At 59.5% G+C, this 13,636-nt stretch overlaps 1 protein-coding gene across 7 annotated transcripts in view; it reads right to left on the bottom strand.

Moving 5' to 3' along the window:
- Positions 1 to 2,385: 2,385 nt before the first annotated feature.
- Positions 2,386 to 13,636, bottom strand: part of RERE (arginine-glutamic acid dipeptide repeats) — a 366,213-nt gene continuing 354,962 nt past the window's right edge. For all 7 annotated transcript variants that reach the window (XM_072975465.1, XM_072975468.1, XM_072975466.1 and 4 more), the window contains 10 exons: positions 13,350 to 13,442; positions 12,660 to 12,859; positions 11,250 to 11,411; positions 10,757 to 10,870; positions 9,150 to 10,477; positions 8,842 to 9,064; positions 7,900 to 8,620; positions 5,948 to 6,094; positions 5,319 to 5,499; positions 2,386 to 5,045 (listed from right to left, as the gene is read on the bottom strand). In XM_072975465.1, the coding sequence (XP_072831566.1) occupies positions 5,012 to 5,045; positions 5,319 to 5,499; positions 5,948 to 6,094; positions 7,900 to 8,620; positions 8,842 to 9,064; positions 9,150 to 10,477; positions 10,757 to 10,870; positions 11,250 to 11,411; positions 12,660 to 12,859; positions 13,350 to 13,442 (3,203 nt within the window). In that variant the 3' untranslated portion in view covers positions 2,386 to 5,011. The remainder of the gene's footprint in view (positions 5,046 to 5,318; positions 5,500 to 5,947; positions 6,095 to 7,899; positions 8,621 to 8,841; positions 9,065 to 9,149; positions 10,478 to 10,756; positions 10,871 to 11,249; positions 11,412 to 12,659; positions 12,860 to 13,349; positions 13,443 to 13,636) is intronic.

The raw sequence follows: 13,636 nt of genomic DNA, 5'->3' as shown, positions 1-13,636 counted from the left end.
AAAGGTCTTCTAAGAAGTGCCTTAAAGTGCTATTTTTAATCTCACTCACTGCACTGGCTGTCCTCACCCTAGGAGCTCACCAGCAGTCACTGTTGGAAGGCAGGTCCTCCCTCACCAGCCAAACTTCCAGGAACAGTGTAAGTCAGGACTGGAGTCAGAGGGGCTGTGAGATCCTGAAGCAGGCACAGCCAGTAGGGGGGAGGCAGGACTACGAGAAACGGGAGGGAGGGAGAGGGGCCACTTCTGGAGCCACAGCAGTGGGTCCAGCTCCCCAGATGGGGCTAAAGACCCCTCTGTCTGCTCATCCATGCCTACAACTTACAGCACCCCTGGAAAGTGTGCACCCAGCTGCTTCTGTGGGGCCGGTTCATTCATCCAGCAAATATTTACAGAGCAAGTGCCTCCCACACGCTGGAACCTGGCCCAGTAATGAGATGCCCAGGGTAGTGGGGAGCAGGGAGCTCATGCAGCAGAGCTGGGTCGGGGTATGCGGGGGCAGCCTCTGCAGCCTGGGCCCCCTGATGCATCAGAAGGAAACAAGTACACACACCGTGGAAGCTGCTCCTGGCAGGCAGCTGCCCGAGAAGCCACCTGGGGTCGGAGCAGTCAGGCCCCAGGACTCACTGGGGCAGCAGGGAACCCAGCAAGGACCCTAGAAAGGATGCCTCAGATACTGAGACCTCCAAGGGCCACCAACTCAGGACAGAGAACCCAGTGAGGGCGGGCGAGTCCCAGGGGAGAGCTTGCGCTGCTCCATCCGCAGTCATAACTGTAGTCCCAGCAGCCCAGTCCTGAGCTCCAGGAATCCAGAAAGGGCTCACTTGACCCTGTGGCCTCAACAAGCCTAACAGGACAACGTACCCCCGTCCCTCAGTGTCTCCAGAGGCCAGTGCCTGTCCTGCTCAGGGGTCCAGTGCAGGACAGCCACGTCCCCTGGTCTCGGGCTTTGTCAGCCTGACCCCAGGTGTCAGGGTAACTGGTGGGGCTTTGATTCCGCAGCTCTGAGTTCAGGACATGCCTGCACCCGCTGGCTCAGCCCAGAGGCTGAGGGCGACTGTAGTCCGTGTGGTGCCCTTACACTGCCCCAGGTCTCCGTGCAGGCAGAGCGTGTATCATAAGGCCCGAGGTTGGCAAAGGGCACCCGGCTCGGATGAGGGGGGATCCCCGAATGTCTCCCTACAGAGGCCCCGCAGCGCCAGCCCTTGCTCACCAGTGGTTCGCACCCACGACTGCACAGCGGTGCGACCCTGAACTCGACGTCGGCGTGGGAGGTAGCAGCCCATCTCTCCCTGGTGCGTCCTAATCTGGCGGTAAGTGGCCTCGATTTACCCAGGTGGTGCCTACGTGACGTTCACCTGCCCTCAGCACGGACACCTATCAGCGTGGTGGCTGCGCACCCAGCCCCGCCAAGTGCCACTTTCTTCGTCCACGTGGCAGTGAAACCGGAGGGGCTGCTGAGGGTAGATGGTGCCGGGACCCCATCCGCTCGCCCCTCCACGTCCCTGGCCACTCCTTCCCACGTTCTTACCCACGACCCAGGCAGACGAGCCTCCTCCACGTCTGCAGGCCCCTCCCAACCTTCCCCCACCACCCACATTGCCACTGGAGGACTCAAGACTGTCTCCAGGGCCACAGGCAAGCACACCTCTGGGGCCCACCTTCCTCGCGCCTGAACCAGGTAGTGCCCGCCACGGGCTGCTCCCCAAGCCTCCACAAGGCAGACCCTGCGTGGTCTGACTCAGTGCTCTGGGTCGCTCCTGCTACATCTCCCAAAACATCTGGAAACTCATGGCCACATCCCAGGTGAAAAGGCGAGCATATAAATTTCCAGTGAGTCTTGACGCTTCAGGAAAACACCCTTGACAAGCTCTGAAACCACAGGACCTCATCCTGGTGACTGCTGCCCCCTTGTGGCCATGCCCACACCTAGCAGGTCACCTGGTACGAAGTCTGTGGGTAAGATTCCTAGGGAGGGGACTGGGGAGGTTAAGATGCGACCTCAACCTGGAGGCCAACTGCAGCTGAAGGTAGGGTGGGGCACTGGCAGGCTTCAGAGAGGGGACGAGGCAGGAGGAGTGGCCAGGAGACCACGGCACTGGCTGGGGGCTCAGAGCCCTCCCGGGCAGAGGAGAGGGTGTTCTTGGTCCCAGTGACACCCCCTCAGGCCCATTAGCTGCAGGTGAGAGAGGGCAAGTGTTCTCACCAGAGAAGCCCTTCTTCAGTGCAGACGGGATCTCTCTGGAAGCCGCTCCGGAAGGTAAGCGGGGTGCTGGTGAGCCGCTGCCCCCTCCCCACTCGGGGGGCGGGCTGGCTGGGGGCAACCGCCAAGCCTCCGCCTGAGCCCCCCCCAGGAACGAGACGCAGTGCACCACAGTCCACCAGAAGTTGTAGTGTAGCTTGGTTTTATTTATGTCCACAAGTATTTCAAAAAAATTACAAAATACTCAAATGGAGAGAACACAGAAGTCACAATTTCTGGGTGTCTACTGTTTACACTGTGTTGTCTCATGGCAAACTACTCATATATACATTTAGCTTCAAGATATATATAAACGCAGCAACTCAGAATGTACACTCCGCTCCCGCTGTGGCGACGTGAAGCTCAACCTTGACGACGTGGAACAAGGTACACGTGAAACCGGGAAAAGGGAAACTAAACTCCGAACAAAGGAAGGAAACCCAAACGGAAACCAAGGGGTCGGGCTTCAAAGGCCCCGAGAAGGTCTGGGGCCTCCTAAACACACTGCAGGTGACCAGGTGAGGGTTTCGGGTTGTGGGTTTTTCATGGAAAATCTCAGTGCTTCACCTGGGGGTGTGGGGAGAAAATCAAAACCTAACGAGAGAACACCTTCAGACAGTTTTCAAGTACAGACTTCAAAGTACTTCACTCTCCCTTCTTTGGAAAAACGGGTGACAGAAGAGATAAAGGTTTGTCCGAAAGGTAGGCATCATGTTCTACCAAGAGGGGGAAAGAAGGGGGGAAGGCGGGGCCTCAGCGCAGGAGTCGGGGAGCAGCAGGAGGCCCGGGTCCCGCGGGAAGAGGCGCCACGGCCCGTCACTAGCCCCAGGGACGCAAACACCTCCTGCCAATGCGGCCACCAAAGTGATGACAAAGTGTTCATCTGCGCTTGCCTCCCCTCAAGGAGCTGAAGTTAAGGCAGAAATGGAATGCGAGAAAACAAAGAAAAAAAACAAGCTACATTTTCAACAGACAAAGCCATCCTCTACCTGTCCCAACTGAAACCAAACATGGTTTTAATAGAAACTGGAAATGCCCTCGGTGCAGGTTTGAATCCGGAACCTGAACCTGAGCTAACAGCTGCTGGTTTCTGGGTCAAAGCACCAGCCCCTCGACCTACCTGCTGTGACTCCGGTCCTGGACCCACATCACGTCCACTAACCCTCAGTCTCCCTTGTGGTCTGACAACGCTTGGATGTGACCACCGCATACAACGGCAGAAACAACCTCAAGAATCGGAGAGAAGAGGAACAGAAAAGGTCACATCCGCGCAGAAAGCTTGCTCGACAGGTGCAGAACACTTTCTGGAGAAAACCCATCACATGGGCAACTTAGAAAGCAGAGGCGGGCTCTCTGCGGGATGCCTGACCCCTGGGGAGCGGCCCCCAGGTGGAAGCCTGCTTCCCGCCCCGTGTCTGCGGCCCCGACTCCCGCCTTACTTCCAGGATGAAAAGTGGGACCCAAACGGCCTCCCAGTCCAACGCGAGTCAATGCTCCTAGGGTAACACACTGGCTGCCACCCACAACCAGGCCAACTCCAGGATCCCCCGCACTCACAAGCCGCCTGGGGCTTTTGGCGAGGATGGCCCGGCCTCACCACAAGACAATCCAAACGACGGCACACACAAAAACTCAGATTTCTAACAGATTCCTTTGGCGAGCAAACGTGTGAGTGACTTGTAGGGAATCACTTTCTTGAACTTTCCAGAATGCTTATGAAACTGTCCAAGTACTAAAAAAGGCAGTCCGTCCAGAACAATCAAATGCACGTGCAGAGAAATCTATACGGAAATCTACAGTCAGACACACAGAAACATGTGCTTTCGATTGCGCAGAGACAGAACGGGGGACATTTAACTCCTGTGCTCCTGGTGCAAAATAAGAGAGGCTCAAGCTAGCAGATGTCTGCACCGCTGGCAAAGCACAAGCCGGGAACAGACCGAAGTGAAAACCAAACAGCAAAACAAAGACACTGTTTGTAACACTGTCCCTGCAAAACACTGTCCCTGGCTGCTCCCTGCTGCACCCAAACCTAGTTCCACGCTTTTGCCCGTTTGTAACTAGTAACGCCCATCTGTTCCCTTTAATTAAAGGGATAATTATATATAACTTTTTATTAAAAAATCAACTCTGTATTCTGTCAATAGCTGGTAGGAATTCACAATTAGTGACATGGCTGGAAAAAATAGATCAGAATAGCAGTTTGTGGAAGAAAAAAAAGGCTGTTCTAAAATTATTTATTTACAGACGTAAAAAGCCATGCTGCAGAACTTTCTCAAATTATGAAGATTTCCTACAATGTATTAAAATAAAAGATTTTTTAAAAATTATAGCTCTTGGATTCCAAACTCATATGCTGCCTATCTGCAAACCTTGTGGGCTCTGGAACACACGCAGCTGAGTGTGTCTGCACGCACAGTGGAGGGCGTGAGCTGGATTCTAGCACCTACTGCAGAAATCAAGGAGAGAAAAGAAAACTGAAGGCAAACCCCAAGATCACAGGCGAGTTTTCCGAATGTTCAGTCCAGTCCAGGCCTCACTAAGTTTCTGGGGGACTGTCATGCAGGGAGACCCAAACCAGTCTCGAGGAACCCTCTCTACAAACAAACACTATTATGCTGATATGTTTTCAGTTGTGGGGTTTTTAAATATATAAAGAAATCTTTAGAAGATATTCCTTTTGCTTTTGCAGCTCCTATTGTATGTAAAAAGTCCTGTTTCTCCCCCCTCAAGAACTGAGGTTTCCACAGCCAGCGTTAACAAATAAATAACTTATAACTGCTTGTCACCTTCTTTCTTCAGTCGACTGGAATGGGGAAAAAAAAAAGAAAAAGAAAAAGGAATCAGTATCAGGACTGGGCAGGCAGGACCGGGCCCGCTGCTGCCCCTTCCCGCGTCTCCCCTCCCCAAGCCCGGCCAAGAGGCCAGGGCCTGGTAGAGACGAGAGGGAGGAGTCTGATGAGGGGGAGGAGTCTGACGCTGACATGGGGGGTTGACAAGGGGGAGGGGCAGCATGGGCACAGCCAGGAGGGGCGGCCCTCAGGCCAGGCCAGTGGCCTCCAGCCCCGCCCCGCCCCACCTGTAATAATCCTCCTGACTCGGCAGGTGGCCGCCATGCATGTGGGGGTGTCCATGCAGCCACTGCTGTTCCATGGCCAGTCTCTGCAACTCGGCCGACTGGGCGTGCATGGCCTGCAGCTGGTGGGCCGCCGACATAGGAGGTGGGATGGCCCCAGGCAGGTCGCGAGGATAGGGGGTGCCTGCCAAACACACAGCCAGAGGCAAGAGATCAGATCAGGAGAGAGCTTCCCAAGGGGATGGGGGACGAGCAAAAAGCTACTTACTCAGCAGGGACCCTTAGAGCAGAGCCCCCCAGGGGAGAGAGGAAAACGACCCCTGCATCCCCTGCCCGGAGCCCCAGTCCCCAGCCTGGTGTTGCTCCTTCACAGATGCCTTCCCTGAGCCTCATTTGAGTTCGGCACCTCTGTTCGTCCTCCACTGCCCCCCACGGTCTTGGCACTCACTGGGCATTTATACCCGCCCCCCAGCTCTCTGGAGACAAGAGTTTGCCTGCGTTGTCCCCAAGCAGATTCCCAACACACAGGACGTATGTGCTCAACACACGAATAAGTGAACGGAAGAGACACCGGGCCAGCCCACCAACCCACCTCTCACCCTGGACCCTTCCTTCCCCAGGTGCGTTCTTACCAAAAACCGGATGACGAAGCATCTCGTGCTCATGAGGGGGCTGTCCAAGCAAAGGGTTGGGGAGGGTGCCGGGTGGGTAGGGAAAGCGAGCCAGGTGAGGGCCAGCAGTCAGGGGGTCAACCAGTGGGTGAACTGGGCCGGCTGAGCCTAAAAAGGGGGCAGAAGTGCAGATGCAGGCGGCACCCTCCTTGGCGGTAACCCCCAGTGACCCCCTCCTCTCCACAGCTAGCTCCTGGTCACCAGGGCCACCAATAACCCTGACCCAAAGTGGCTGTTGCCCTCCTCCCACCTCCAGAAAGTAACAAAGGAGTGAAGAGCTGACCACTTACACATACCTGTCCTCCTCCCACTACTGAGTCCCCCTACAGGCAGAGCCTCCCCAGACTCGCTTCATTGAGGACTCCAGATCAGCACAGCCCACCAGGCCAACTGCCCCGCCCTGCACCTGGCAGGTCCACAGGAACCCCAGGGCCACTCCGGTCCTGCCCCAGCCAGTGTTCCTCCTCCCAGCCACTGGCTGGACCAGCACCCTTCCCAGGGCTGCCTCTCTGGCCCTTCAGCTGTCGAACCCCAAAAAGGCCAGTAAAGCAGGCACTGCTGGATGGGGCCACGAGCTGGGGGGGGCTCTCTGCTGGCAACAAATCCCAGGGGACCCCTTGGTTCCCTGGAGTCAGCACTGCCTCGCCTCGGGCCCTCTGCGCTGGCTCTCGGCCTGGAGGTGCTCCTGCTGCTCCTCCTCGTCTTTTCACCCCAGTGGCAACTTGGCTCAGCAGTTACCTGCTTGGTGAGGCTGGCCCACTGCCCTCTTTACAACTGCGAAGCTGCCCCCAGCTCTCTTCCTCCCTCTCCCTGCTCAGTTTTCCTTTGGAACGCTGACTGCTCTTCATAAACCGAGATGTGTACTGGCTGCCCACCAGGCGTGGTAGGTAAAGGACAGGGTGTCACCAGCGTCTACAGCTGTGCCTGGCACTTCGCAGGTGCTCAGCAGACATCCGTCAAATGAACGAACGTGGTGTGAATGAATGCCTGTCTGTCCTCACACAGAACCAGCTACATCTGCTGATCACACCGGTGGCATCGAGGTGCCAGGTGCTGGGACCACAGGGTGAGTGTGACAGCTCTTGCTTCCTTCGTCAGACAGGGATGCATACATAAACAGGAATAAAGGAGCTGCCCTCCCTCCCTGTGGCCCACTCTGTCCCGCACCCCGTTCCCAGCACGAAGGCAGACCCATGCGCCCCTATGGCAGGCCCTGGCCTAGGCTGGAGGCACATCTGCTGACTTGGGAGCAGGGCTAGGCCGTCTCCCACCCCGGCCGGCTACGCTGCAGAGCTGCACAGGGAGCAGGGCTCCAGCCGGTCCTGTCTCTGCCTCAGACCAGCCTGCACCTGCAGCTGGCCAGTCATCGGGCCTTCAGAAGCTCATGCTCCCAGAGCGCACAGGACTGGGTGGCCCTGGCCAGGAGAGCCAGCTCAAAGCCAGCAGAAGCCCAAGCCCCATTCCTTGAAGGAGAACGGAAAAGTTCCCACTCAGTGACAACCTGTAGCCTCCCTGGGAGTGCTAGGTGCCTCTACCTGGCCCCAAAGGCCCCCGGCCTCGTCCTGCTCCTTGGGTCCTGCCTTCTGCTCTCAACCTGCTCCAGTGAGTACAGGCTGCTCCTCTCCATCCCGCTCCCCGCCCCCTACCCCGGGCACAGGACCAAGAAACTAAGCTTTCTCATGAGGCTGTGGGCAGAAGGCCTCAGAGTGACTCAGCTTTCTGGGGGACCTGCAGCTCTGGAGAGCCGAGGGGCCGAGCAAGGACAACGGCTTCCTAGGTGGAGGCTGGATACCCTAAGCTCTGCCGGGAGCCAGCAATCTCTGCTCTGGGGCAGCGGCTCTGTCTGGGGTCCAAACCTCCTTCACACCAGAGCTCAGCCCACCACCCTCTCAGAGCCCCACGAGGGCGCCCACCTTGGTGGAGGGGGTCCTGCTGGTGGAGGTGGAGATGAGAGTGGATGTGCGAGTGCTGGTGATGGTGCGGCGTCACGTTGAACATCTGCAGCCGGGCCAGGGGGTCGCTGGTCAGGGACGCCATGCGCTCGGCATGGATCCGCTCAGCCGCCAGTCTGTCCGGGTAGCTCATTTCAGGCCGCAGCTGGGGGCCCGCCAGGGCCAGTCTCTCCCTCTCCAAGGGGTTCAGGCCCGGGTGGAAAGATGCGAAAGGGTGGGGGCCCGCGGCCGGGGGGATGGTGAGGGCACTGTGCCGGGCGAAGTGCTCCATGGGATTGGCGGCCGGGTGCAGGGGGTCCAGCTCCGGGGGCTTCACCTCGAAGCCCGGCTTCATGCGCTCTCGCAGCTCGCGCTCCCGGATCTCGCGCTCCCGGATCTCGCGCTCCCGGAGCTCCCGCTCGCGGATGGTGGGGTCGACGTTGTAGAGGCCGGGCATGTGGTAGGCCAGCAGCGGGTCGGTGGGGTTGAGGGGCATGTAGAAGGGGTGGTTGCGGTTGGTGGGCGACATGACGTGGGGTCGCGCGTACTCGCTCAGAGTCCGGAGGGCTGGCGTATCGGGCCCGATGTATGGGGGCACGGCCGCGATGGTGGTTGGCGGAGGCTCGAAGGATGGCCGCATGTGGCCGGTACCGCTGAGCTGGGGGTCGCTGAGGCGGCCTTCGTGGGCGGAGCTGGACGCCTTCTGCGAAAGGAAGGGAGGATATGAGCCCGGGGCGCAGAAGTCCGGGAGCGGGGGTCTGGGCCACGCTGCCCGCCTGCACCCTGCAGTGACCGAGCCTCCCGGGGCCCGCGAAGGTAAGGCACGTGGCACCGAGAGAAAGCAGGCAGGTGCGCGGGGCCAGCCCACCCACGGGACCAGCCCCCGGGAGCCCACCAGGCAGGGCTGCCCGAGGCCCAACTCACGGCGGCTCGCTCCGCCTCCCGCTCCCGCTCGCGCTCCCGCTCGCGCTCCTTCTCTTTCTCCTTCTCCCGCTCCCGCTCCTCTCGCGCCTTCTGCTCGGCCTCCCGCTTGGCCTTCTCGATGGCCTCCTCCCTCTTCTTGGCCAGCTTGGATCCCGCCAGAGGCATGAAGTACAGGTCCGTCCGCGCACATGAGTTGTAACCCCGGTCCAGGTGTTTGTAGAACCTAAAAAAGGCCCGGTGTCTCACTGGGGTCCCTGCCGAAGCCGAAGCCGAGGCCGCCTCAACCCCAGATCCCTGGGGACCAATACCTGGCCGACTGGCTGGCGTGGCTGGGGGTGTCCACCACCGTGGGCTCGGGGGACGGGCTCCGAGGCGGGGGCGGGGGGCTCTCCGGCTCCTCGGCATCGTCCAGAGCCTCTTCCTTGATCTGGACCGTGGGGAGTGGGCAGGCTGCCCCCCCAGGTACGTTGCCTCCCGAAGAAACAGCAGCCGAACAGGGTGGCTGGGCCGAGGGACCGGGTCCCGCCGGAGGAGTGGAGGTGGAGGGGCAAGTTGGAGGGGTGATGGGAGGAGGGCCCCCAGGGACAAAGGGGTGTTGAGCAAATGGGGGCTGAGGGGGGATGGGGTGGAGGCCTGCAGGAGGATGGGAGGCAGTGGCAGGGGGCAGGCTCTGGCTCTGGGTCAGCACAGGGGGCTGGGCGGGGGAGGAGGGCAGCTGCTGGCTCTGAGGCATGAGCTGCAGGGGAGGAGGGTGGGCCGAAGGAGGGTGGTGGGTGGACAGGGAGCTCAGGGGCTTCAAGGCTGGTGGGGGTGGAAGGTTGGCATTCATGGAGAAGGGTGAGGGCCCTGAAAGGTGAGGTGGGTGCTTGTGGGCCTGGGGTGCCGGCAGTTGGGGGATGGGCGTGGTGGGCGGGGGCTTGATGTGCGGCATGGCCAAGGGTGCTGGCGGCAGGGGCTGCTCCCGTGGGGGCTGCTGGGGCTGCAAGGCTGACTGAGAGCCTGGGGGCTGCAGGGAGGTGTGAGGGTGAGCTGCTGCCTGGGAGACCTGGGGAGGGAGGCCAAAGGGCTGAGGGGGGCCTGGGTGCTGAAGCAGAGGCCCAGCCTGGAGGCCGTGAGGGCCAGGCGGGCCCTGACCATGTAGTGGAGGCTGAGGATGCTGCGGGCCGGACGTCTGGCCCGCTGGCCCTGTCAGAGGCTGCAGCGGGGGATGCGGTGAGGGCAGCCGCTGCGGGTGTAGGGCAGGCGCCTGCTGGATGTGGGTGTGGGGAGCAGGAGCTGACGGAGCCTGCGGCTGGCTGGGGGGCTGGGAGGCTGAGGGGGAGCCCTGTGAAGAGACAGCAGTGGCAGCGGGCGTGGGCCCTGATGTGGGCAGCTGGGCGGTTCCTGGGGGTGCTGAGGAGGTGGCTGGAGCAGCCCCACCGGGAGCCTGCAAGGCTGCAGGCTGGGCTTGCAGCATCTGCTGCTGGGCCGAGGAGTCCGAGTCGCTCTCATTGTCCTGAGGGCTGGGGATGCTGGGGGACGTGCTGCGATTGTCCTGGTCAATGTCTTTGGGGTCACTGCTGCCCTCATCATTGACGCTGCGGCTGTCCGAACTCTCTCCCTCGCCTTCAGACGGTGAGTTGGGCCGGCTGATCTCCTAGGGCCAAGAAAGGGAGGATGGAGGCTCTAGGGGAGGGTGGCTCTCTCCGCCACGCGATGCTGGCGCCCGGACCATAGCAAGGTTTGTGCAATGAGGCAGCGAGCGTGGCTCCAGGGACCACAGGCCCGGCCCTGATCCAGCCAGTCTCGGGGGCTACTCTAGGCCCCTCCCTAGAAGCCAGGACACTGCCACCACCCAGGGAGAATCTGGGAGGGGAGCTTTTCAAAAGACACTAGTTGCTGGCTGCCGTCACTTGACTCAGCTGCAAAACCTCACCTGGGTTTTTGTCTTTTTGGAGCTGGTCCTGTCGGCCTCATCCGTATCAGAGGCCACCTTTTCCCGCTGGCGCTTGGTGCTCTTAAGAGGTGACGAGGCTTCCTCCTTCACCTTCTGCAGTGGGAAAGCCCACAAGAAGCCTCAGGTCGAGGAGGATGGCCCAGCAGCCTCTGACGACTGCGGCCGGCTGACACCTGGTCCCGCATTCTGAGCTCCATCCCCAGGGGCAAGAAAGCTCTAGAAGGGGCCAGTGCAGCCAGGAAGGAACAAGTATCTGGGGACGGGAATCTCAAGGCAGAGGTGGCCCCTGAGGGTCAGTGCTGGGAGCCGCAGGGACCCCCTTTCTCCAGGCCCCAGTCTGCAGCCTCAGGCTGAGGCTGTGCTGGTGACTGGGGAAGCTCCGTGAACGGGAGGGACTCAAGGGGGCTGAGCTCCAGCAGCCACCCCAGGTGTCAGTGGTGTCCAGCTCCCACCCCGGCCCCCAGCACCTCACCTTGGCCGACTTCTTCACTGTCTCTGCTTTGCTGTCGTTGCTGGAGGTGCTGGCAGCACTGGGGGAGTTCCGGCCGCTGGAGCGGATGTCTTCATTGATGGGCGAGGCCCGACCATCAGGGCTGGCTGGCTGCTTCTTTCGACCACTGCGCAGTGTAGACATCTGCCCACCCAAACCGGAGGCTGGTCAGACTGGACCCTAGTCTCCACATGGGCCACCTGAGCCCACTCCCCCGCAGAGCCTCAAGAGCAGTTCCCACCAACAGCCATACAGCAAATCCCGGCCCCTGGCAAACCACAGGCACCTCTAGCCGTCCCCCACTGCATGAGGGTCAATGTGGAGCAAAGGGAGGAGAGGGTGAATGGGTGGGTTCACATGGAAAAAGAGAAAAACTCACAGCTTAAACTAAGCACACATCTTCGGGGACTGTCCTGAATGATGTGCAGTTGACATGAGGGAGGCCCTCTGGGGGGCGAAGGCAGCTACTCTGCCACGTTCTCCTGAGTGACAATTACACCTAAAGTCAGCCTGAAGTCACCTCCCCCTTTCTGTTTACTCCGTGTAACTGCCCACTCTTCCCACCAGATCCAAACACACACACACACACACACACACACACACGCTGATTTCATCTGACAAGATGGGAAGTGACCCCAAAGAGCTGAGCTGTCAATGTAGCTCAACTCCTAAAACCACCAAGCCTTTGGTAATGTTTCTGCAAAGCCCAGGGGCTCAGGAGAGACGGGGGTATAGTGCTTCATGCTAGTCCACCAGCTCCCCTCTGAGCAAGCAGAGACCAGGACGCCAGGGTCAGGGGAATGTGCACGGTGCCACTGGGGAGGCCAGCGCTCTATGGAGACTCTGACGGTACCTTTTGCCCCTCACCTGGGAAAACTTTTCTCTCAAAAGTCCTTCGTCATATTTTTAACCTGGGAAACAAGCCTCTTATGGAAGAGGCTATGCAGTGAGTAGAAAAATGTACCTAAAGTTTCCCCAAGCTGGATCAAATATTTAAAAAAGAGATTGCAAGTTTCGAATAGCAGAGATATGCCACACAAGAGGGTGACTGGCCCACGGGCCAGAGGAAGGTGTGAGAGCCTTGGAGAGCCTGCAATGAGCCAGAAACCCAGCCAGAAGAGCTCCCTGTAGAAATAAGCGGAGGGCGTGTATCTGCCCCTCAACACCAATGCCTGCTGACTGCCCAAGGAGGATGCGAGGAACAGAGGGCTCTTCCCAACCCCGCAGGCAGAGCTAACGCCTCTGGGCAAATCACTCCACCTCCAGGGGTCTGTTTCTCTGCTGCAAGTAAACACTTCCTGTCTTCCTGGTGGGCGCCAGCCCCTAGCCTCCCAGGAACCTAGAGCAGTGGTCAGCAGTGCCTGAGGGCAGGCTGCCGGCCACAGGACTCACCGAGCCACGACTCCGCCGTGTCCTCATGCTATGTTTCCCACTGAGCCCATCGTCTTCCTCTTTGACAGGTTTGAACATAAATGGTGGGGGGTCCACGGGCTTCTCGATGGGGGGGAGCTCGCCGTATTTCTTGAAGTGGATGCGGCAGTCTGTACAAAGCAGGATGTTCTCCCGGCCCCCGTGGTGCCAGTCTTTGGAGGCTGTGTGAGAAAGAGAGGTGGGCATAGGGGCCCAAACTCAAAACCCAACATCTTTGGGGACAGACATCCGAGCAAAGGGACCCTTCTATAGGCTTGGACAGACGCATCACTCAGGGGGCTCAGATGCTCATGCTGTCCTCCTCTCTCCCTGGAACGGGGAGGATTTCAGGAATATCCACCACCCCCACCTCATCTCAGGAGACCCAGGAAGAGCTGGCAGCAGACTCTCAAGAAACACAGGCACCTCCACCCCGACCTCGAGCAAGTCTGTCCTACCCACTGGTCAGCACCCCATACTGACTGCACACAGGAGAGTGAAGTAAAATAAAGATCTTCAACTTTCTAAGTAGAAAGACAGTGCACATGTCAAGTCAGTGACTGCCCTGACGGGTCTTCAATTCAACTCCCCAAACATTTGGAACAGGGAAGCGTCTGGGCCTGGCCTGCTCCAGCGACTGACTGCCCCTGCCCCAGCCCCAGCCCCACTTACTGGTGGTGAAGCAGTGGCGGCAGGCGTACCCCTTCAGCTCCTGCTCGCTGTCCTCGCTGTCAAAGTCATCCTCACTGGCTGAGCTCAGGTCCACTGGGTGTCACAGGCACACAAGGGGGTGGGGGGGCACCATTATGCTCAGCCAAGCCTGGGACCACTTATTACTTCCAACCTGCCCCAGACTCTGAGCCAACAGTCAGGGCGGCCCAGGAGGCTGAGGTGGGGCAGTGTTCAGGAAGGACTACTCTGAATTTCCCCAGGCCAGTCAGCCAGTCATCAGAAGGAAG

This window comes from Vicugna pacos, chromosome 13 (assembly GCF_048564905.1).
Source record: "Vicugna pacos chromosome 13, VicPac4, whole genome shotgun sequence".
Lineage (NCBI taxonomy): Eukaryota > Metazoa > Chordata > Mammalia > Artiodactyla > Camelidae > Vicugna > Vicugna pacos.
The sequence above is the reverse complement of the archived record's forward strand: the minus strand, read 5'-3'. Positions and strand labels throughout refer to the sequence as shown.